We start from the raw sequence: 23,767 nt of genomic DNA, 5'->3' as shown, positions 1-23,767 counted from the left end.
TTTCCATGTATACAAAAGGAGTCCTAAATACAAAAATATGACTTTAGTAAGATTTTGTTTGTCATTGATGGGGATGGAAAAAATTCCATGTCCCATTTTGTCCCATTTCAGTTTTTTCTGTCTTGAATAAGTAATGGGAGTAGAGGTTGAATGATTTATATATTTAATGTAATATATATTTTTATAAATGTCATATTTCAAATTAATTTTATTGTATATATTCTAGTAGATTACTAGTATTTTAAACTCTTATCTGCTCTCTTTTAATACTCTCATGATTGTTCCTCTCATTTTTGGTTTATTTCCATCTTATTAGGAACAGTAATATAATTTATTCCAATAGCTACTTATCTTGTTTTGATCGATAAAGATTTCTCTTTGTAATAAGATAAGGATGAAACACCTTTGATTTGATCTCATCTCAACCCATTGTCATATTTAATCATTATTCACAGATATAAGATTATGCTAGAATAATATTTTTTTTAAAGCTAATTAATTATTTTAAATTAGAAACCGTGGCTTTCTATGTGGGTTGAACAAAGTTTTTACGTTGGCTGAAATCATAAAAAAAATAAAAATCAACAACAAAACAACACAAACTTGGGCAGAATCTAAAATGAATTTCAAGATGAAGGACATGCCGACACGTAAGTCTTACCCAATCCTAATACGACATCGTACGATGTTTTGATCCAATTAAGGAAAACCAAACATCTCCGACAAAAAGCACACACTAGAGAAGCAGAAGAAAAAAAAAAAAACTTGGCTTTTGACACACAGAACAGAGCGCGTCCGACTCGGAGAATCTCTCCGATTCAACTCAGTCCGTTCCCATTCAACGGAGATCGAAAAAAGCGTTGCATTTGATCGAAACGGGCTGTGTCCAAATTCATAGATAGAGAAACCTTTTTTAGATCTGACTCTGTAAGTTTGGAATCTACTTTCTTTTTTGTCAATCTCTCTTTGCTTTTAGATCACTTTTCGTTTCTTTTCATGATGAAAGATCACTAAGCTTTGTTAGTATTATATATATATATATATATATATGTGATAATGTGTGTTTTCTATGTTATGAGACTGATTGCTGACTCTTTTTTAGTGGGTAATTTTGGAATGTTGTTTTGGGATTAGGGTTTTGGTTTATCTTAAATTCTATGACTGAAATGTAACGTATTTTTGTTTTTAATTTGTAATGTTGGAATTATATCTTAACTGGGTTTTGGGTTTTTTTTGTTTTTGTTTTTGTTTTTGGTTGCTCTGGTTGTTGTGTTAGAGAGTGAAAGAATTTGTAGAAGTAACAGGATTTTCTTATTATATAAAATAAAAAAGAATAAGAAAATTTTAGAATTATTTTCTGTTTGAATTCCATGTGACTTAGGCATTGCTTATTAGGCTAAATATGCTTATGTGAATGTGCTTCCAAATTAATGGTTCTGAATGCAATGCACCCATTTGAGGGAGTGGATGGCTGGCTGGCTAAAAACATTGGAAGAATGATATTAATTGCTAAGGCTGATTCTATACTCTTTCTCTGTTGTGTAAATGACTCACATTTTACACGATGTCCCATTTGTGGTTATAGGTTGTTATTATGTCAATGTTGTGAATTTAGTATTTTTTTTTGGATAAGTTATTTCATTTTAATACCTTGATGGTGTGTGTAATCCTATACTTGTTGAAAACTTGAGCACTTTTGGCTTTATAATATAAACTTTCTTAGTCTTATGGAGGTGTGACTTGGTTTGTAATATAGTATTTAAGAAATCATTAAGAGTCATTACCCAACATTATCTTTTTCCTTTCTTTTTTTTTAGTCAAGAGACAACAATAACAACAACAAAACAACCAAGCCTTAGTCTCAATTTTTTTTTGTTTGGGGGGGGGGGGGGGGATGAACCCTTGTTGGGTTTGTTTACGTGCTATTGAATTTTCTTCAGTAGATGTTTGACTGTTTATCCATTGCAGACCTCATAGTTTTGGGACTAAGGTTTTGGGTGGTGTTGTTGTTGTTGTTGTTGTAGATGTTTGAAGGTTTATCATTTGAACATTAATTTGGTTCTCTATAGATCTATTGGTCATTTGCATGGATCATAGTCATACACATTGGGTTTCTAATTTGTTAATATGTTTATGATCACTTGTTAGTGTCTTGATTGCATTTAACCTCTTCTCTTTTAGCATGCATTACTTATATTGCATTAATATGTGTGGATTTGGATTTTGCAGATTAAAAAGACTATTTTTTAGGTGCTTTATATATTTCAGTGAGCCTGTGAAGCAGTCACTCTATACTCCAGTGAAGCTCTCATAAACTTCTACAGCCATGAGCTTTGTTTTCCGAGGGACAAGAGGAGATATAGAAACTGGATTTCCAGGATTTATACCTGAGCGGCGTGCAATGGTATGTTTATTGTTATTTACGCATTGGATCGAGTTTACTGTTGTACCCAAATCTTGGGTTGGATATTTTTATCTTATATATCTATTTCCGATTCTGAATCATTAATCAATAAGTTTTTGATATTGATTCTGCCCTCCATCAGCGGGTTCATACGGCGCGTTCTGTTAATTCCAACTCACTAGCGTTTCTCGTCACAGGTATTTACTGTCAATTTTATTTATTTTGTTAATTGATATGTAATGTCAAAAATTGCGTTTCTCATCTACACATTACTTGTTAATGTGTGTCAGTTCTCTTGCTATTCATGATACTTAACTCACACCAGATGTCGCCTAACTTTCTGGTATGTTCTTGTACTGATTTTCTATGTTGAGAATTTTTTCTTTATAGCCTATGTTTGGATAGAGCTGAAAGTAGTATTCAGCTGCGTTTGCGTCTAAATGAGTGGGTCATGTGCACTGTTCACGGGACCCACAAGTACTTTTTTCAACAAAATTTTTATTAAAACTAGGTTCTATAGTACTATTTACACATTTAAAAATTATTTTGCTATAGTGTTTTTAGTTTTCAACAATAAGCGGTATCCAAACAGACTGATGGTATGTGATCTTGAGATTTTAAATTTTTTCCATAAGTGACTTATTGGCCCCTCTTGTGAGTAGCTTTGGCTAGTGCTTGGTGTGTTCTTGATGGCCACAACGCTGAGGATGTATGCAACTTGTCAGCAACTTCAAGCTCAGGCCCAATCTCATGCTGCGGCAGCCAGTGGCCTACTTGGTCATACTGAACTACGGTTGCATATGCCTCCATCCATAGCACTTGCAACAAGAGGGCGTTTACAAGGACTCAGACTTCAGCTTGCACTTCTTGACAGGGAATTTGATGATCTAGGTCTGGTAGTTATGTTTTGGTTGTGTATTCTATTATTGATTATGTATTTTAAAGCTTATAAATTGAAATTATACCATTGACGGCCAAAGCTATATAACATGTGATTTTATTTTATTTTAGATATTATTTTGAGCTATTTGGTATTGGATTTCAGATTATGAAACTTTGAGAGCACTGGATGCTGATAATGTGCCCGCACTCTCTTCTATGAGTGATGAGGAGATAAATGCCCTTCCAGTCCATAAGTACAAGGTTGCAGCTCCTCAAAAGTATGTTCTTCTGGTTGAATATAATATTTGGATTTGGTTGGAGTAAATGTTGATTAGAAGTGTTGATTACTGAATAAAAAATAAAATATAGTTTCCTCTATGAGCTTAGCTCAAAGAGTTCCTCCTCCCCTTGTAAGAGAAAGCTAGAGGGTGAGGTCATGGTTTCAAGTTCCATTGGTTGTGCGGCTAATTACCAAATTTAAAAAAAATAAAAATAAAATGTAAATATCGTTTCTGGCCTTTGGCAACCCCTAGAGTTTTCCTATAGCTGTTTTGATTACTTTTAAATTAGGTTTTTTTTTTTTTTTTTTCTTAAAAAAAAAAATAATGGATGTACTATATTTATATCTGGGTTTGTGATCCATTTATCTTCTAATGTTTTGAATACAGTGGTGGTCAATTGATGCAACCGGCCTCGTCTTCTGCATCTGCTGAGGTATTTACTATATTAAATCTTTTTTCCCACACTCTTTTGTAGTACTGCTTGCTTGCATGACTTGTGGTATATATTAAAGGGAAAAGTAAATAGATGCCCTAAGCCTAAGGGCATTGGTTTAGGAAATATTTTGAGAGACTTTTTATGGGAAAAGAAAAAAACAGTTAATTTTTTGAGAGCTTTTTATATTTTCCATGAACGTGGTGTTAAAACTTTACTAAAATGGTTTATTAACAATTGCCATAAGGGCACCCGTTAACATGACCCTATATTAAAAAATCTGCTGTCTGATCAGGCCTAACTTTTGTGCATCCTTGTAAACATAGGAATGACTGTGCACACGTACTTTTTTAGCGCCCCCCCCCCCCTTTTTTTTGCCCTTGTGTGTGAAATTTGTTGAGTGCAAGGGATTGTCTACATATCATGCTATTCTTTGGCATGCCTTGCTTACAATTTTGAATTGTATTTTATATGCTATGAAGCACCGACGTGGCTGGGAGGGTGCCGCATTGGAGTCCGACGCGGGGTGCGGTGTTCGACACCCTCGCATTTGTGCTGCATTTGATTTTTTTTGAATTTGCGCCGACTTGGCTTTGATTCGTGCCGACTCGGCTTTGATCCGGGCTGATTTGCGCTGATTTGACCAGAATTGAGTTGTATCAGCCGAATCGGATTGTATCGACCGGCAGTTGAAACTGACTGAAAATGCCGAAACGGCCAAAAAAGGCCGAAATCTGCCTTGATTCATGCCGGAACAGCCAAAATCGGCTTTGAATGAGGCCCAAACATCCTAAATCTGTCCTTCCTCAATTTTATTCTGAATATTTGTTGCTTCTTTTGTGTTTTCTTTTTTGTTTTGTGTTTCTTGCCTTCTTCTTTCTTTGTTTTGTGAACCAAGGCCATAGTAATGTGTTTTTTAAGAATATTTTGATAGTAAAAATATATAGCAAATAAAAATAAAAATATTTTAATAATTTTTTAATCGCCGCACCCGCACCCTACTTTTTCAAGATTTGCTGAGTCTCGCACCCGCACCTGAATTCGGAAATGCACCCGTGCTTCATAGTTTATATGTAATTGCAAAGATCAAGGTGGAAAGTGCTTCCCCCCCCCCCAAAAAAAAAAAAAACCCACAACAAATAATATAAGTAATGAGTATTATTAAGTTGTTCACATTGGAGGCTGATAGTTAGAGATCAATGTATGAATTTGAACTGTTGTAACATACAAGTATAGAGATAGTCTTTGTTTGCTTATATTATTTAAACATGATACACTTTTCCCCATGTGAATGAATTTTGCATTCCCTTTGTGTCAGAGGTTTTCATTTTACATTCTGCAGAACATCTATTTTTTTGGGATAATGATGATGATGAATAGATGACGTCTGTTTTTACTTCTCTTGAACAGAAGCAAGACAATGCCCATGCAGTTGGGAGCACAAAGGCATCAGATGATGAACTGACTTGCAGTGTTTGCTTGGAGCAAGTTAATGTGGGAGAGCTCATCCGCAGCTTGCCATGCTTGCATCAGGTTCCTCATTTTCTTGCACTGAATGATTTGCTAAGACACTACGGTTCCTCATCTGTAGCGTCTTAGCAAATCTTTGAAATTTTTAATTATTTTATTATTAAAATTGGGCATTTGTTAAAATAGATTGCTTCAAACTTATAATCTGTATGTTTATGGGAAACCTGTTCTACAATGGGTATGCTCATCTGTGTCAAAGACTCAAAAGTTACAGTCAGAATACACTGGTTGTGCGTCTCATATATTCTATTACCATGACAGTCATAGCACTCTGTCATTTCACATGAACAGCTAATATATCCCATCCTGCAGCATAAGGTGATAGAAGCTCAATTCTCCAAGTTTATGTCAATAGCTTCCAAGTGAAGAACAGAATCCCATAACTCCTTTATAAAAGTATAAATTTTGTGATACACTAACTAATTGGACTGGTGGAAATCCCTTTTTGGAGACATACTGAAAACTGTGTTGCTTAGATTCATCTCGATATGACTCCGATTTGTGGAAGAGCCTTTTATTAGCATAGATAGTATTTCCTCACGTTCAGTATGTTATACTAGGTGGTTATCTTGAATGACGTAAGTCAGCGTAATTATTATTGCAATCCTAATATAATTTATCGTCTTGCAGTTTCATGCTAACTGCATCGACCCTTGGCTGCGACAACAGGGAACATGCCCTGTTTGTAAATACAGAGCAGGATCTGGGTGGCAGGAAAATGGACAAGGTGGTATGGATGCTTCTTACATTGTTTAAGTACCAGCACTGTCCTAGACGTGGATTCATGATGCTTTGAGATACATTCACCCATGTTAATATGCCGTGGATCTAACTGGATCTGTCAAAATAATAGGTCCATTTTGTAAGTAATGGCAGCATTGGTGTAATTATCATTTGACATAGGCACCATTAGAAAACTGTGTCATCAGTCACATTACAAGTCTTTGTTTTATTCTTGGAAGATCCAATTGGAATTAGATCTGTTTTAAAATTACTTGGAATAGGGCCTAATTTCTTTTGTGGTTTGTGGGGGTGGTGGGGACGTTTGTTTTTGTTATTCCACTTATATGGCCAAGAGCTTAGTAGCTCAACTATCAATTTGTAACAATTAGGAGTCTATTTGGTAATGTTGTTCTAGTAATGTTGTTTGTATTTTTTTGAAGTATATGTGAGTGAAAATATGTGTAATGTTGTTTAAAAACTGAAAATTGTTGTTTAAGTGCATATACCAAACACCCCCCCCTGATGTTTCCAACGGAGTTGTTTAGGATTCAAATATGCCCCCCTCCTCCTCCCCCTCCAACTATCAAATTATAAACAAAATAAATAAATTATTCCACTTATGTGTTGCAAAGCATTGGTAACCACTGTGGTTTGTATTGTTAAGATGTCAATTTTTGTGCAAAACTTCATTAATGCATACAAGACATAATTGGACTTGAAATACTTTCATGTAAAGGCCAAGAAAGATAAGTGCAAGGCTACCTTGATTTGATTTTGGGTGCATTTTTAATTTATTTTTGATAATAAAAAAAGGTTCTACTTAAACCAAACTCATGCATTACGTGGGACTCCGATATAATAATGGGGTTTTTCTTTATTTAAGATAAATGCTATATCCATAATATTTTCTGAACAAATCATAAGTGGTAGGTTGTTATGAGTGGGCAAAAATATAATTTAAGTTGTAAATTCAAATTATAACCAATAACAACTTACCACTTATGATTTGTTGTGAAAAAAGTTATGAACGTAACACTTCTTTTTATTTAAACTCACAACCTCAAATTTGCAAGTGATACTGATGGGCCATGAAGACTTCCAGACTTCCTACCATTAGGCCACCTCCACGGCGGTAGGTGTATTTTTAATCTAAACAAACCTTGTTAGGTTGGAAAATTACTTACTCAAACTAATATTTAAAAAGAAAAATATTAGATCATGTCTCTAATATAGTGTTTAAACTTTCTATATCAATTAATAGTTATGTAGAAAAGTCCCAAATGCATCAAATTAACAAGTAAAAATTTTCCCTCCAAACATCTAATACATCAAGCTCACAAAATAGAAATTCTAAGACCTAAAATGTAATGACTAACAAAAGTAGAGACTAAGTGAGAACTAGCATGAAAATGGTAAAATTAGAATGACATTGTTATTGGAAGGATTGTAATGTAGGATGTAGGTGAGAAATTATTGAATGGATTATAGTGGATACTGTAATGTGTACCAATAAAAAGAATACAGAAAGTTATAGCATATTTAAAGGGTCAAGTTGATTTGGATTCAGCAGTTTGAAAAAAAGAAAATTATAAACCAATCTAACCTCTTTTAAAAATTCTCAACCCGCGGAAAACCAATCCATTGCCTACGGTTGGATCAGATTGTTCATGTAAAGGCATCATGCGCTTTTAAAAAGGAAAAAAAAATGTAAGAGGACCATTCCCATTGCATGCATCCCAAAGAATTGTGCAAATAATCAGACAACATTTTTATTTATTTATATCACTGATTGACCATGAAATTCAATACTGCTGGCTTGTAAATGGGTTCATTCACAACCAACAGGATTTCCAAACCAGCATAGACTTGCACACCTTTCAACTGTTACTATTGTCATAGTAGTAGTACACCCTTGTCTTTAACTCATGAAATAAGTTTGAAGTATCCATTCAGTTATCATAGATCATTTTTATGTAAATAAATATGTGAATGCCCTTATTTTGCTTTGCCCTTTCCCTTTCCTTGACCTTTCTTGGATTCTAACTTGGCTTGAACTCTGGCAGCAGCAGCAGCTTTAGCTTCTTCTCTCTTCTTCTTCTCTTCTTCTTTGATTGTGGCAGCAAGCTCCCTCTGCCTTTTCAGCTCTCTGATTTGAGGTTTGACAAGCAACACAGAAAATTAAATATTTCTCAAAATAGGTAAATCTCAGGGAAAATAAAATGATCTGGGTTTGTATTTCTAGAGAATAATACATGGAAATGATAATAATGTATAACTTACTCAAGCCTAGCCCTCTCCTCTGAAACGCTACCCAAACTTGAACCCTTCCGTGGCCTGCAGGCCACTAATTCCACCTCAAAGATAAGTGTCGCACTGCATGAAATACAGATAACAGTGGGTGCATTAATTTCGCTGAAATTGGAGGAAAACGATCTACTTGCAACAAACCAACAATAGCCAAAGGAATTTTTTTTTTTTTTTTTTGATAAGTACCAAAGGCAATTAATCACGCAAATGCAAACTTTTCTGAAGACTTCGTTAAGAATCACAAACAAAGTAGTTCAACACTAGCAGTCATATAGCAATGTGCTAGACTAGCAAATTGCTATATGAGGGTTGTACTTGTGTAATCCTAACCACCAAGACTCATTTTCCAATCTTTTGTCTTCTGGAAGTTTTCCCTCTATGAAAATTTGTTGGATGATCAGTTCGAATTGTTCAAGGAAAAAGTTTGTTCAAGGTCCCCAACAAAGTCAGTTATAATTTTATTTCTTTTTTGCTTGGTAATATAAGTCCTTGTGAGGACCCATGCTCCATCCCCTGGGTAGGACGACTCTCAAGCTTGCTAGATACACTTCAGTGGTGTTTCTGGAAAATTTAATGCATGTAATTTCACATAGCTACCAGCTCTTTAATTGTGTTTCTAAGCAATTTTGTAAGATAAAAAGTACAATGGGATTACTTTGGTGGGATATCTGGTGGAGAACCTGCACTTCCATAGGCATATTCTGGCATGCAAGTGATTTTTGCAACTTCCCCAACCTGCAAATCAAACGTCAAATATATAATAAAAACTTGAACCTATATGTTCAAATGAATTCCATCAAGAGTCGCAAATTTTGACCTTCATGGTTTTCAATGCAATGTCCCAAGCCTTGATTACAGTGCCCTTTCCAACCTCGAAAGAGAACACAGTATTATCCTCCCGTGTAGTATCGAAAACTTCACCATTTTCAGCAAGAACGCCTTCGTAATGAACTGCTCAACACAAAAACCATATTGTGATGATCATAGACTTATTTTAACTTCCAAACACTTTTATACTTAGTAATTTAGACATTTTTGTCACAAATACCAACAGGGAGTAAATATTAGAAAAAAGAACATACCATCAACAAGAGGAAGGTCATCCTTTGGAGCAATGGCATTAGCTTTGGCTTGCCTTACAATTGTCTTAAGAACACCTCCATCCCCAGTTAAATCAATAGCATCACCCATGGCTCCAAACTGTCAATGTCCCGTTAGGCAGAAGTCACATCAAGTGATCAAGACATAGGAAAAGCTGAATGCTACCAAGACTTTAAATCTTTCCAGATACTAGACCAAGGAATGCTCAGAGCCTCAGGCTGTTAGTATGATTTGCATGGTGCTACCACACTGATAAACTATCACTAAACAGATGTTATAAACTTAAATTATGAGAAGGATGAACAAGGACCAAAGAAAGCGTCTTGATATCAAATACAAATCCAAACTAAGATGCGGGTTACCATTGAAGACGGCTTTCAATGATGTAATAAATGATACGCAATCATTGAAAGAAAAAAGGTTCTCATTTCATAACTTTAAGTTTGAATATAGATATTGATAAAAAATGAAACAAATTAAGTACAACTACAAGAACACGCTGATCCTACAAAGTATGTCTACAGTAGGTTGTTATCCATGCATAAACTTGGACAAATGAAACAACTAGAAAGAGTCTGGACCTTTTTCACTTCCTAAATCCTAAGCCCAAGGAAAGTATTTCAACATTACCCCCTACAAGAAAGAACATGACTGATCTGATTGAGGTATTATGTGAATCTGCCTAATCCATTCCCTTAACCACTCATATTTAGTACAACAGCCAATACTACCCTTGTATCTCAGTCTCTAACAAGTCAAATTATTTATGTAAAAAGGAGGGGGTACATGCAATCTTCTTCTTCTTTTCTCATATATACTATATAATTTCAACCAATGACATCCGTCCCATGATGATTGCTGCTCATCATCAGACCAAAAGACACCAATTAGTTTTTTTTTTTGTGTGTGTGTGTGTAGGCGGGGTTCGAACCCAGATATTTTATTCCATGACAACAGACTTTTACTATTTGAGCTATGAAAATATAGCACAATATCTACCACCCTAAAGATAATGATGTCCACATTACAAATTTCAGATATATGCTATATCACAGTATCCTCACAGCACAAACCAGATAAATAATTCCATTTATACTACAATTCCCTGCTTCCTAGTTACTCGGTAACCATGCAAGCTCTAGAAAATGTTGTTTTGGTAAAAAGATTAGTTAGTCAAATGCACTAAAACAGTATTAACAAAACAAAACAAACAAAACAAACCCACCAAAAAATAAAAAAACCCAGTTCCCAAAATCATATCTTTCTTGGATTCATCAACTAAATTTAACGAAAAAATAAAAATAAAAATCAGAGCAGAAACATACAGAAAAAGAGAATCTAGGGCTTCACAGGGCTGTAGTACGGACGAATCGGCTATCGGTTTTGAAGTTGAATATTTCGGCGAGTTTCGGAGAGATTCGGTGGCCATAGGAGTGTAAAAGCAAAGTTCTCGCTACAAGGCAACCATGGTGACCTTTTTATTTTGTGTGTGAAATTTGGGGGTGCGTGAAGTACACGCGCTTACGTTTGCGTGTGTGGGATGTTATCTACTGGACTTCAAAACGGTGAGTTTTGGACCATCTATACATGGGGTATATTCCGGACTAGGGCTGCTTAAGAAATGCCTGTTTACGTTCAGTCTGTAACTTTGTTTAGCTAAACAAGCCCATCTTCTCATGTATGATAACGCGTATGTGAACAAGCTTGCAAACATGAGATTTCACAACATTCTGTTAAGGTAAAGTGTTTGATAACGTGTTAGGATTAAATATAAAAATGTGTTTGTGAACAAGCTTGCAAACATGAGATTTTATTTAATTATATCTAATTTTTATTTATATAAATATATAATTGTCTAGAAGTTTACTTATATAAACTTAAAGATTGGATCGTGTAAATAGGTAAATTGATAGTATAATTATTTTATTTGTAATTTATGAAGGGATGAAAAACTTTTCTCATAGTTTTACTGTATATGAGAAAAAAAAAAAGTTTGTTAAGTAGCTCGTGAGTAAGTTTGAGCTTATTTGATAAGAAAATGAACTAAACTTGAATATCTAATATTATTTGATTTTGAGCTAGAACTTGGTTTGTATACAAAATAAAATTAAATAAACAATCTTGATTTTTAATACTCAGTGCGGCTCGTGTATTGTCCTAGATTGATGCTCCATACTACAAGTTCTTTGAACATTTGAATAATTTATTAATTTTGAATTCTCCATATTTTAAATTCTTATATGGTAAGAAAAAATTTTTGTACATTATAATCAATTGTATTTGTTATTGTATGGGTCAAAAACTGAGGACCCTGCTTGATGGATTGAGCTTTTATCCGAAACAATTAATTTGTAAGAGATGGATGTTTGGACCAATAGTTGAGTTAAAACAATATTTCAATGTGGAGAATGGAAAAAACAATAACACAAGTTAAACTTATAAAAGATAAGATCAATTCTTGATTATTTCACCTTCTTGGGAAAAGTCTAAGGAACGTTTGCTCTATGACGGGAATACAAGGTCAAGCTCTAGTCAATATTACAAAGTTTATCTCTCTCTCTCTTTGAATTAGATCGATCTTTCCCTATTTATAGCTCTAATGCTTTAATCCTTACTGTCCATCTGTAGAGTGGATGATCCTTTAGGCAAGATACTTGTCCCATCTTTCTTCTCCCCTCATTTTGAGGTTGTGCTGAGCAAGTAATAGGCTATTGAAACACCGTTCAGGTGTCATTTAGTTATTAATGCGGCATGTTTGGTTGGTGCAAAGCATTTAATGTAGAGGAAACAATGGCTTCGTCAGGAAGTTTCCTCCAACTCTTGTTTGGATTGGTTACTACTACTTTTCTTAGCCAACATCCTTGATATGGCTCAACAGTTTTCTGCTCTCCTCAGTTTACTCATTCCTTGGAATTACTCATTCTTCATACTATTTAAGCCAAAGTACTCCATATGAATTTTTAGTTGGGCCTTCCCAGACTCCAACTTAAGCCTAATATCCTTTAACTCACCCTTTTCAACTACTACACAGAATATGGTAGCAAAATTAGGCACATAGAAACAATACAAAAAAAAAAAAAAAAGGAAAAATATTGAAACCCATATTCTCTTTCACAAAGCTAAATTCATCCCAACGTTTATTTCTGAAAACAATATAGCATAGTTGTCAAATCGTGAATCGTATCGTGAATCGATTTTTGATTTTTCTTTTTATCGTGTATCGTATCGAATCGTGTATCGTAAGATACACAAACACCTAATAAAATTATAAAATAATTATAGATATACATATATAAAAGGTATATTCATTAAAAATTCAAAATATATTCAACTAATGACTAGTTTAATTATTACTTATGTAATAAAATTTAATAAAAGCTAACTAAATAAATCAAATTAACTTATGTTTATAACATGCACATTCAAATTGATTAAACTAAGAAGTAATACATGATATATGAACCAAAATAATAGTATCTTTTCGTCATCTTGGCTAATCAACTCCATCTAAGTCAATGTTATCATCATGTTCAACATCTTGAAAAATTATTTTTTCATAGGTATTTTCTTTATTATTATCAACATTTACTTTTTTTTTTTGGTTTTTTTTTATTCTAATAATTTTTCTTGACATTCTAGCTTTTTAGACTCAAAATAATAATAACAAAATAAAAAATAATTATATTTTCATTTAATACATTATTAATAGCATAGAAAATAAATTTGCACATATGAAGTGAGTGTTATGAGTATAGTCTAAATTTTGTAGGAGAAAGAGAAGGGAGGAAAAAAACTCATGGACTTGCTATTTCATTAGACTCAATTAAGTTCCCAATAATTTTGTGTTAACAAAGTCTAACAACTTGTTTAAAAAAAATAAAATCACAAATTTTAACAAAAAAATCCATTTTAAACCCACATATCTATGTATCATATAATACATACGATTCACCGATACGATATAATTCATATGATACGCACCTATGTATCGAACGATTTATGAGTACTTACGATATGCTCTTACGATATGAAACTTTTTGTACACGATACAATACATGCATGATATCGACAACTATACAATAAAGTACTTCCAAACTGGAAAAGGAGCGAAGTCCTTTAAAACCCATAACACTATAGTGGTCGTGCATGCTGTTAGGTTTAACTTCGTGGGCCGTGTGTAGCCCATTGGCACTAAAGTCAAAAAAGATTTGTGTATGGTTAATCAAGGTTAAATTGGGCTAAGGGTAAACAAACACAAATCTTTTTTTTTTTTTTTTTTTTTACTTTAGAAACCTGCATCATGACACTTTTAGTCACTTTACACACACAAAGGCCTAACTAAGACCATTAGGTAATATTTGGGCCAGATTGTATTAACCAAACCAAACAATATTTGGGCTAAAAAAGCCAGCCAAGTCTCTCTAGAAAGAATTGGAAACAGTGATAGATATATATTTACTATTTCCAAAAATCCTTAAAAAAAAACTTTTTTTTTTATTGCCTCTTAGCAACATTTCTTGATCAAATTATGATGATATGTGATAATGCAAAAATTTTCAATGGGCCATCTTTCCAAACATGAACCTTTACAAGACCTTCAAGAAGAAAATGTTAATTGAAGGGCACCGTCGTGATACTAACCTACATATCTAAGTAAAAAAGTGTTGCTAAACTCAAATCAAATGCACATGAAAATAGATTGTGAGGAGTTAATTTTTTTATTTTTTATTTTCTTATAGCTTGGCATGTGGGAAGATGTTACCTTTATACAGGCAACCTATATGACCGTGGCCCTCATAAATTTTTTTTCCATAATTGGAATGTATAAACTTGTTCGTTGGTTATAATGGTTGAGACTCGAAAGATTTTTAGGATACATGGCCGTGGGGAACGATCATGAATTAATGGAGTATTCAATGTACTACTATGCCGGTTACACTTTCCTTTTTTGGTCTAGCCGTTTGCATGATCGTCCACCCAAGTATACGATCTCATCTTAACTAGGTGAAGAAAGAAATGACAAGAGTGATCGATTGTTGCCCATCAATTCGTGTCATTAACAAAGTTGCAATGCGGCTGATGATGCTATAATCATCAGTCGAGTGGATTCGTCCAGGTGGGTCAACACGAACGTCGTCCCTGTACTTGCAAGGTCATGAAAGGGATTCTCTTTGGATGGTTACCAGTATAGTGCCGGCCGTGAAGTCTCCGATAATAAAGTCAACGAGTGGAGGCTAAAAGAGATTTGTGAGAATTAGGAGTATCAGAGCTACAACATGTGTGTATATGAAAGAATATATGTACCTTATCTAGTTCTGAAAGGTGTTTATATACATCTCCCTTGCTTCTAGCCGTTGTGGCTTTTTATTGTGGCTTTAGTGCTGCTTTTGTAACGCCTCTGGGCTTATTAATGTGGGTTTTGATGAGCTTTCAATGGTCTGACAGTCAGTTTGTAACTGTTCGAGATATTGAATTCTCTTCTTAATGACTTACCTTTCTTCGTCCATGAGGTGGAGTGGACGATGGTGCTTGATGGGTTTGTCTGGGCAAGGAGGTTCGTTGGACCTATCAGCTGCCCCCCCAAGTTCTGTGGTTGTCCTTACTTGTCATAATGACCACTAGAAGATGAAAGGTTTCTTGCTCAGACATGACTCTTGGGTTTCTGTTCCGCATTTAATGCGTAGTGGCGGCGCCTTACGTATCGTGGCCACGTGACATGTTCTGATTGGTGGATTTTAATGCTCCACTCGTGTGTCTTTTGGGTTTCCTGCTGGTTTTCAGTTTTTTGTGCCCAGCTCTTTTAAACTGCTTCTCTTTTCTCTTTTCTCCTCGCTTTCTTCCTTGTGCGCCATAGTTGCTCTGCATTTTTCTTCTCCAAGCTTTCTGTCACATTCCCCTTTTTCTTCTTTTGAGGTATGGTTTCCTTTCTTTCGCTTTATTCTTCGTAGTGATTTTACTGGTACTAGTATTTCCTTTTTCTTGTTTTGGAATTTAAAGTTTTTCCCTTTTTCTTTTTTTTTTTTTGGTTCCATGGTAGATAGCTCTGAGGTTAGGAGACTCTATCCTTCCCTTTCTTTTTTCTTTGCAAGCTTGGGGACTTCTGTAGAGGAAACAATGGCTTCGTCAGGAAGCTTCCTCCAACTCTTGTTCAGATTGGTTACTACTACTTTTCTTAGCCAACATCCTTGATATGGCTCAACAATTCTCCACCCTACTCATTTTACTCATTCCTCGGAATTACTCCTTCAGACTATTTAAGCCAAAGTACTCCATATGAGTATTTAGTTGAGCCTTCCCAAACTCCAACTTAAGCCCAATATCCTTTAACTCACCTTTTCAACTACTAACCAGAATATGGTAGCAAAATTAGGCCCATAGAAACAATACCCGACCAAAAAAAAAAAAAAAAAAAAAAATTGAAACCCATATTCTTTTTCTAGTCACTTTACACACACAAAGGCCTAACTAAGACCATTAGGCAATATTTGGGCCAGATTCAATTAACCAAACAAAACAATATTTGGGCTAAAAAAGCCAGCCAAGTCTCTCTAGAAAGATTGGAATCAGTGATAGATAATATATATATCTATATATAGGTGAGTTCAAGTTACACCTGGTATAACTTGACAAGAGTAACACCCTTTTTACATCATAGATTTCTATTAGATCTAATGGCGATAGATCACTACTTCTCATACCATTAATATAGAGTCATTAATTCTAGATTTTAGATTTTAGAGGATATCTTAGTATTAATGACTCTGTCAAATTTTTTCATTTCTTTCTTCTTGAGTTCTTCTTTCTTTCTTTTGTTTTTGTTTTTTTCTTGTTTTTTGTTTTCGGATAAACACACCTGTGAACTTGGATACTTTCATCAATATTTAGGTTTCAAAGAAATAAAACACTATCTTTGGTAGACATGGCAAAACGGGCGGGTCGGGTCGGGTTCGAGTCGGGGTCAATCGGGTTACGGGTCAAACAGGTCACGGGTCAAAAACGGGTCATTTTAAACGGGTTAAAAATGGGTTTGGGTCAATCGGGTTGCGGGTCGGGTCAGGTTGACCCGTATTTTTCACATGGATTTTTATTTTTTTATTTTTTATTTTTATAAAGAAAACAACATGTATTTGCCATTTGGAAAGTTATGCAACAAATTACTTGATGTAAAATGCATTATTTTGAATTCACCACTTATATTAAGAATGAACTCAATTAAACTCATTAATACTTTTTCAATAATTTTAAAATTATAAAAATCCTAACCTTAATACAAAGACAAGTAAAACAAATACACAAGTTTTATTTCTACACAATATCAACATTCCAAAATATAAAACAAAATTACAAATGACTTATTGGATAACCCATTTGATAAAGAATAAAAACATATAAGAAATTTACTATCTTTAAAATTAATTTTATAATCTATTATCAATTGTGGTTGACACTCTATTTCAATTGAGATATACATTAAAGTTTGATTGCTTACTTATTTATACATGGTCTCTTTTATGAATATCATATCATTGTTAAGTAACACACACTAGGAAATATCATAATTTATTTTGAACATAAATTGTTAAAAAATAGGTCTAAGTATTCATAATTTATGCTAATTTGATACTTTGGCTTCACTATTTTCACACTTATGAATGTTTCTCACACATGTCTACAATTTTAAATCTATATTTTTAACTCTACTGTAATTAGATTATCTTGGCATGTACTTTACTATTTGATATTTAAAAATCTTTACTCATTACAGAATGCTCAACCATTAATCTTTCAATTAATTTACATACAGTTATGTAAATGTATTAATTGTTTCCTTAAAGCTCACAACAAACAATTAAACCAATATTGTCTTAATTTTACTATTTTTTTTACCCAAAAAAAAAATTTTTAAAAATGGTTCGGGTCGGGTCGCGGGTTGGGTTGGGTTGACCGGCAAAAAACACAGGTCGGGTCACAGGTCAACCCGTTTTTGTTTCGGGTCAAAAAAATCGGATTCGGATCGGGTATTTTTCGGGTCGGGTCAGAAAATTCTGACCCGTTTTGCCATGTCTAATCTTAGGATCAAATTTATCATTCTTTCCAAAATTAAAGGATCAGTGTTTATCCTCAATTTATATTAAACACAAACCACAATAACTAAAATTAAAGGATCAGACTTTACTTTTGTCCCTATTAGTGCCAAAATTAATTACTAAAATAAAACAAATCATGCCTCTTCCAAACTCCATGATTTCGTATTCGTATATAAAAATTCAAATAACTTGATTCATTAAAAAAAATTCACCAAAAAACTGTTATAAAAAGAGAGTTTCATTAAGAGGGTGACCATGAATTTCTGAGAAAAATCGTGTAAACCCATCACGTCTTGCAGAACAACATATAAATATATATATATATATATATATATATATATATATATTTATAGAAGTTCAAGATTCAACGCTGATGCCTATGCCCACAAATAATAATAGTATTTCCATTTAGCCAAGTTGAGGAAAACATAATCAAATAAGAAGCACAATGGGCTTATTTGGCATCCTACAAAAGATATAACTCGTAAATAGTCAAATGATATATTATAAAAGAATAAGGTCATGCTAAAGAAGATCTGCAACTCAGAAAGTTAGGAATAGTGCTTGTGCAAGGTTAGAGATAAATTAATGAGAGAGAGAATAGAAAAAATAGTAATATAATATTCTTTGCCATTAATTTGGTTAGATAGTGTGGCAAGTAATAAATGCTTAATAATGACATGGATAATTGACCTTTCTAAACCGTTAGATCTAATAGAAATTCATGGTCTAAAAAAGGGTGTAACTCTTGTGAAGTTATACCAGATCTAACTTGAACCCATCTCATATATATATATATATATATATATATATTTACCATTTTCAAAAATCCTTACAAAAAATCATTTTTTTACTGCCTCTTAGCAACATTTCTTGATCAAATTATGATGATATGTGATGATGCAAAAATTTTCCATGGGCCATCTTTCCAAACATGAACCTTTAGAAGACCTTCAAGAAGAAAATTTTAATTGAAGGGCATCGTTGTGATACTAACCTACATATCTTAGTAAAAAAGTGTTGCTAAACTCAAATCAAATGCACATGAAAATAGATTGTGAGGAGTTAATTTTTTTATTTTTTCTTTTCTTATATGACCGTGGCCCTCATAATTTTTTTCCCATAATTGGGATGTATAAACTTGTTCATTGGTTAAAATGGTTGAGACTTGAAAGATTTTTAGGATACATGGCTGTGGGTAGGGGTGGCAAAGTAAGCTCAAACCCATTTGCCCACCCAAACCCACCTACTATAATTGAACCCAAACCCACCCAATTATTAGTTGTGTTAAATAGGTATCAACCCAATTAGACCCAGTGATTATTGGGTTTTAACTAAAAACCCATTGAGCTCCATTTAACCGAAAAACAATATATCCAAATTCAACCTAGGTCTTCTCATAAAAAAAAAAAAAAAAAAAAAACTCACCGACCCAACCTCTCCCTTTCTTTCCGACATAGTTTGCTCTCTCTCTCTCTCTCTCTCTATGATTTTGTTTAAGGTTTTTTTGTTTATGTTCTATTAGATCTCAGATTCACTTTTCTACAAAAAAAAAAAAAAAAAAAAAAAATCTCCATCCTTAATTTTTTGTTTTATTCTAGGGATTTCAAATTCTCGATCTCTTCCAATTTTCCTCTACATTCTCTCATAAAAATTTTCTAATCCCTAATTCCGCTTTTGAATTCGCATCCAATTTTCAATTTCCTTCAGAATTTTCTCGATACGTTACACTCTCAAAAAGAAAGAAAGCAAAAAAAAAAAAAATTTCCTGATACGTTACTATTTGGGATTTTTTTTTTGGGGGTTTGGGAATGGTGAGTTTAGAAGGGTTGAGTGCCTCACCGGCTCCTCCGGTGGCGACTGCGATGGTGGCGGTAGTGAAGAAATACGGCGTCACGGAGCCGATATCAATGGCGGGGCCTACCAGAGCTGATAGACAGAGAAGCAGAGACTTAGAGAAGGTTTGGATTTTAGGTTATTTATGGAGGAAGTTTAATTCTTTACATGCATTGAGGTTTTTTTTTGGTGTTTGAGCTATTTGTTTATGTTTTTTGGTTTCTGGGTATCGGCTATTGTTTTAGGGAAAGTTTAATTCTTTGTTTGGTTGCTCAGAAAATTTTGAATTCTAATTTTACTTTTTGGATGTCATATGATTGACTGAGGTGGAGCTAACTTTTTTTTTGGTTGGTGAGAAATGTGAAGAAACTGTAGAAATTTATAAAGGATTTTTGTTGGGTTGAGTCTTTTCGATAACTTAACTAGTTCAAAGTAGTTCAATTTTGGTATATATATAATTATTTTCCTTTCCTACATTTTCTCATCAACCAAACAGAGGGAGAAAATATTTTTCTTGTTTTGTTTTTATTTTTTGGAAAAGGGAAAGTAGAGTGGAGACTAGAGAGAGTGGAAAAGGAATCCAAGAAAGTGTTGGGGTTTTCATTTTAATGGCATTTTGGTAATTTTGATAATTGGGTAATTGGGTGAGTTGGGGTTTACCCATAATAATTGGGTTGGGTTGGATTTGGGTTAGAAGCAAAATAGTTAAATGGGTTTTAATGGGTAAATGAGTTTTATATACCCAACCCAATTATGTCCACCCCAAACCCACCCAAGCTATGGGGAATGATCATGAATTAATGGAGTATTCAATGTACTACTATGCGCCGGTTACACTTTCCTTTTTTGGTCTAGCAGTTTGCACGATCATCCACCCAAGTGTACACCCAAGTATACGATCGCATCTTAACTAGGTGAAGAAAGAAATGACGAGAGTGATGGATTGTTGCCCATCAATTTGTGTCATTAACAAAGTTGCAATGCGGCTGATGATGCTATAATCGTCAGTCAAATAGATTTGTCCAGGTGGGTCAACATGAACATCGTCCCTGTACCGGCAAGGTCGTAAAAGGGATTCTCTTTGGATGGTCACCGATGTGATGCTGGCCACGGAGTCTACGATGATAAAGTTAGTGAGTGGAGGCTAAAAGAGATTTGTGAGAATTAGGAGTATCAGAGCTACACCATGTGTGTATATGAAAGAATATATGTACCTTGTCTAGTTTTGAAAGGTGTTTATATACATCTCCCTTGCTTCTAGCTGTTGTGGCTTTAGTGCTGCTTTTGTAACGCCTTTGGGCTCATTAACGTGGGTTTTGATGAGCTTTCAACGGTCTGACAGCCAGTTTGTAACTGTTCGAAGTATTGAATTCTCCTCTTAATGACTTACGTTTCTTCGTCCATGAGGTGGAAGAGTGGACGATGGTGCTTGATGGGTTTGTCTGGGCAAGGAGGTTCGTTGGGCCTATCACCGGCCATACATACTATTGTTTTATTACCAAGAGAGCTATAAAATTTTAATAGTTTAGCTAGAGAGCTCTAAAACTTCAATAGTCCTTGTTCAATTGTTTTAGTACCAAGAGAGCTCAAAATTTCAACAGTCCTAGTACCAAGAAGAGATATATTTGCCTCCCACCCTTTAATTTCAAATGTTTGTCTCAGTATTGGAGTTGAGAAAAGATAACTTTGAAATTCAACCTAGATACTTTATTCTATTCAGTTTATTCACTGGATTCACTATTGGAGTTGAGAAAAGATAACTTTGAAATTCAACCTAGATACTTTATTCTATTCAGTTTATTCACTGGATTCACTATAATATGAATCAAAACTTTTCCCAGCCACTAGGAAAAAACAATAAATTCAACTTTTCACGTCCTTATTCAAAGTTGAAATAGGAAACATTTCAATCTTGACTTCGGTTCGAAAAGATGAGTTATACATATGACATCATGATAAAATATATGGAAAAAAAATAAGTATAAAGTTTGGTTACAAACTTGGTTGTGCCCATGACTACAACTTCACTCAATATCTTTTTATTATATGTAAATTTTGATAAATTCACAATTGTATTAAATTTTCTTCTTATTTCCTCCATGTTTGCAAAATTTCTAGAAGATCAAAGATCAATAAATATGTCATCAATCAATTGTTAAAATTGATGTTTTGTAGTCTAAAATTATGCATAATAAAATAAGTTTATGGATCATATATATAGTAAATAATATTTGATTGACACAAAATTTGACATGTGTGTTAAAAACATAAAGAAGATACAATCAAACGGTTAGATTTTTAAAATATAGCAATGTTAATTAAAAAAAAAAAGTTGCTGCCAAACTTTGTTTAAAAAAAGAAGGTGGAGCGAGAAAATAAATAGGCAAAAATGTATGAAATCAACATGGTCTGTTATAGTGAATCATATTCACAGCTAAACTCCATTAGTCTTTAATGACTACATCTTTACTAATAATTTTTTCATATGAATTAATTAAAAGATATTTATAATAAAATAAATGGTAGAATAATAATAAACAAATCAAAATTACAATACTTAAAATACATGTCTATTTGGTAGTGGTGTTCGAATATTGTTGTTCAAAATAATGTGAAAAGTATGGTTTAATTAAAAAGTATAATGAAAAACGTGTTTAAAGCACTCATAATGCAAAAAAATGTTTTTGGTACCATGTTTCAATTAACTTATTTTAAAGTAAAAAAAATATAATTGTGTGTTTGGTATGTGTATGTGTATGTATATGTGTGTGTGTGTTTTTTTTTTTTTTTTAATAAGTGATAAAAAGAATACTATTTTATTTAAAGAGAGGGAAAAAGAGAAGGACAAAGTGGTGGGCCCATGGGAGAAAAGGAAAGAAAGAAAAAAAGAATTTAGTCTGTTAATGGGCCCCACGTTAGCAACTTATTTACAAAAGACCATTCAACAACATTGCTTATGTAGAGTCCCGATTTGTGGCCCAAACCCAAAGTGTATGGGATCTCGGTCCAATGAGTCCAATACAATGAATTTGTAGAGAGTGGGTCAAAGAACTAGGCCCTAATGAGTTGAACAACGGTTAATATGGGATTAAGTCACAATCAAGCACAAATAAGAAGTATTGGTATCAATGGACTCTCAGTTCGAGGAGGTCACAATTATATATATATTGATCACAGTCGGATACAGAGACAATTTAGATTGTTACAATATTCCCTCTCTATTTTTTCTCCTCCTTCTCCATAAAGAGTCTTTCACCTTATATATCCTCCTTTGGACCATCTTCACCCTACACCTGTTGATCATCTGAGCTCTTACTTGAGGACCTGTCTCATTAGACATCCCCTCTGGTTTTCTGTGAGTCGTGGTAGCCAAGGTAGTACTATTCAGAGGTCTTCTTCACATAAATGCGGTCAGAAAAGTAGCTGCAGTGGATTTAATGCGATGGTGACAGCTTTCCCTTAGAGATTTTTAGGTTTCCTTCCTTCTCGTATGTTTATGAAGCATGTCTCTATCATTGGAGTTTCTTGGAGGATTACGCTAACAGATGGAGTACATATTATGAACTATATTCATCATATCCGAGGAGGAATTCCTCCTCGGACAACCTCTCATTTGTTCCCCATCTTTGAGACTTTAATTTGGAACGTTTAACAACTATTTGCTCCTCCTTAGACCTGTCAATGTCCTAGGACAAGGCCCAAGGCCCAAGACCCAATATACTATTTTAGGCCCTTGCCCTTATAATAGACCCTCAAAACTCCGATTTTTCCCTTCCATCCGAGGAGAAAAAGTGGAGTTTTGATTTTTAAGAGATAAGATCAACTGATTTTTTGATTTACACGTGTGAGAATGCAGTTTTACATGCCTCATAATTGTCACTGACACTTCGTAGTTCACGAGGCGTTATTAATTACTCCAGGCAGCTTTATGTCCCCCGCATCCAATGATGAAATGCCAATCCAATGGCTGACATTTTTCCTAGTATTTTGAGCAGGAGTACTCCCACTCATCTTCTCCCTCTATATAAAGCCTTAAGTGAACCCATTTTCCTCTTTCCTTCACAAATCTTCAAGAGCTTCAGAGAATTCCAACGCCCCTTCTCACAAAAGGCATTAAACTCTTGAGTCTCCATAGCTATTTCCTGTAAGAAGTCTTCAAAAAATCTCTGAAAGTTTCAGAGAT

The 23,767-nt window shown here is 34.0% G+C and overlaps 2 protein-coding genes across 3 annotated transcripts; one reads left to right on the top strand and one right to left on the bottom strand.

Moving 5' to 3' along the window:
• Nucleotides 1-698: 698 nt before the first annotated feature.
• On the top strand, nt 699-6,692 carry LOC115957971 (E3 ubiquitin-protein ligase SDIR1-like). Its single transcript, XM_031076332.1, has 9 exons — nt 699-927; nt 2,230-2,404; nt 2,547-2,601; nt 2,695-2,747; nt 3,067-3,295; nt 3,450-3,564; nt 3,955-4,000; nt 5,411-5,533; nt 6,161-6,692. The coding sequence occupies exons 2-9, from the start codon at nt 2,327-2,329 to the stop codon at nt 6,284-6,286; spliced, it is 825 nt and encodes a 274-aa protein (XP_030932192.1). The 5' UTR covers nt 699-927; nt 2,230-2,326; the 3' UTR covers nt 6,287-6,692.
• A 1,305-nt stretch (nt 6,693-7,997) lies between these two features.
• Nucleotides 7,998-11,124, bottom strand: LOC115954454 (peptidyl-prolyl cis-trans isomerase FKBP20-1-like). Of its 2 annotated transcripts, none has more exons than XM_031072308.1 (6): nt 10,987-11,124; nt 9,643-9,924; nt 9,378-9,511; nt 9,216-9,295; nt 8,534-8,626; nt 7,998-8,399 (listed from the first exon to the last, which is right to left on the bottom strand). In XM_031072308.1, the coding sequence occupies exons 2-6, from the start codon at nt 9,749-9,751 to the stop codon at nt 8,249-8,251; spliced, it is 567 nt and encodes a 188-aa protein (XP_030928168.1). In that variant the 5' UTR covers nt 9,752-9,924; nt 10,987-11,124; the 3' UTR covers nt 7,998-8,248. The 2 variants fall into 2 exon arrangements, with proteins under 2 accessions (XP_030928168.1, XP_030928167.1); XM_031072307.1 differs by having other exon boundaries at nt 9,643-9,760.
• Nucleotides 11,125-23,767: the final 12,643 nt, after the last annotated feature.

This window comes from Quercus lobata, chromosome 8 (genome assembly GCF_001633185.2).
Source record: "Quercus lobata isolate SW786 chromosome 8, ValleyOak3.0 Primary Assembly, whole genome shotgun sequence".
In the NCBI taxonomy this organism is placed as follows: Eukaryota; Viridiplantae; Streptophyta; class Magnoliopsida; order Fagales; family Fagaceae; genus Quercus; species Quercus lobata.
This window is presented reverse-complemented; position numbering and strand designations above follow the sequence as displayed.

Coding starts and splice junctions, on each gene's coding strand:
- LOC115957971 (XM_031076332.1), top strand. CDS start 2,327: ATGAGCTTTGTTTTCCGAGGGACAAGAGGAGATATAGAAACTGGATTT. Junction 2,405..2,546: donor TACCTGAGCGGCGTGCAATG/GTATGTTTATTG, acceptor GCCCTCCATCAG/CGGGTTCATACGGCGCGTTC. Junction 4,001..5,410: donor CGTCTTCTGCATCTGCTGAG/GTATTTACTATA, acceptor TCTCTTGAACAG/AAGCAAGACAATGCCCATGC.
- LOC115954454 (XM_031072308.1), bottom strand. CDS start 9,751: ATGGGTGATGCTATTGATTTAACTGGGGATGGAGGTGTTCTTAAGACA. Junction 9,512..9,642: donor TGACCTTCCTCTTGTTGATG/GTATGTTCTTTT, acceptor TGTGTTGAGCAG/TTCATTACGAAGGCGTTCTT. Junction 8,627..9,215: donor CCACCAGATATCCCACCAAA/GTAATCCCATTG, acceptor TATTTCATGCAG/TGCGACACTTATCTTTGAGG.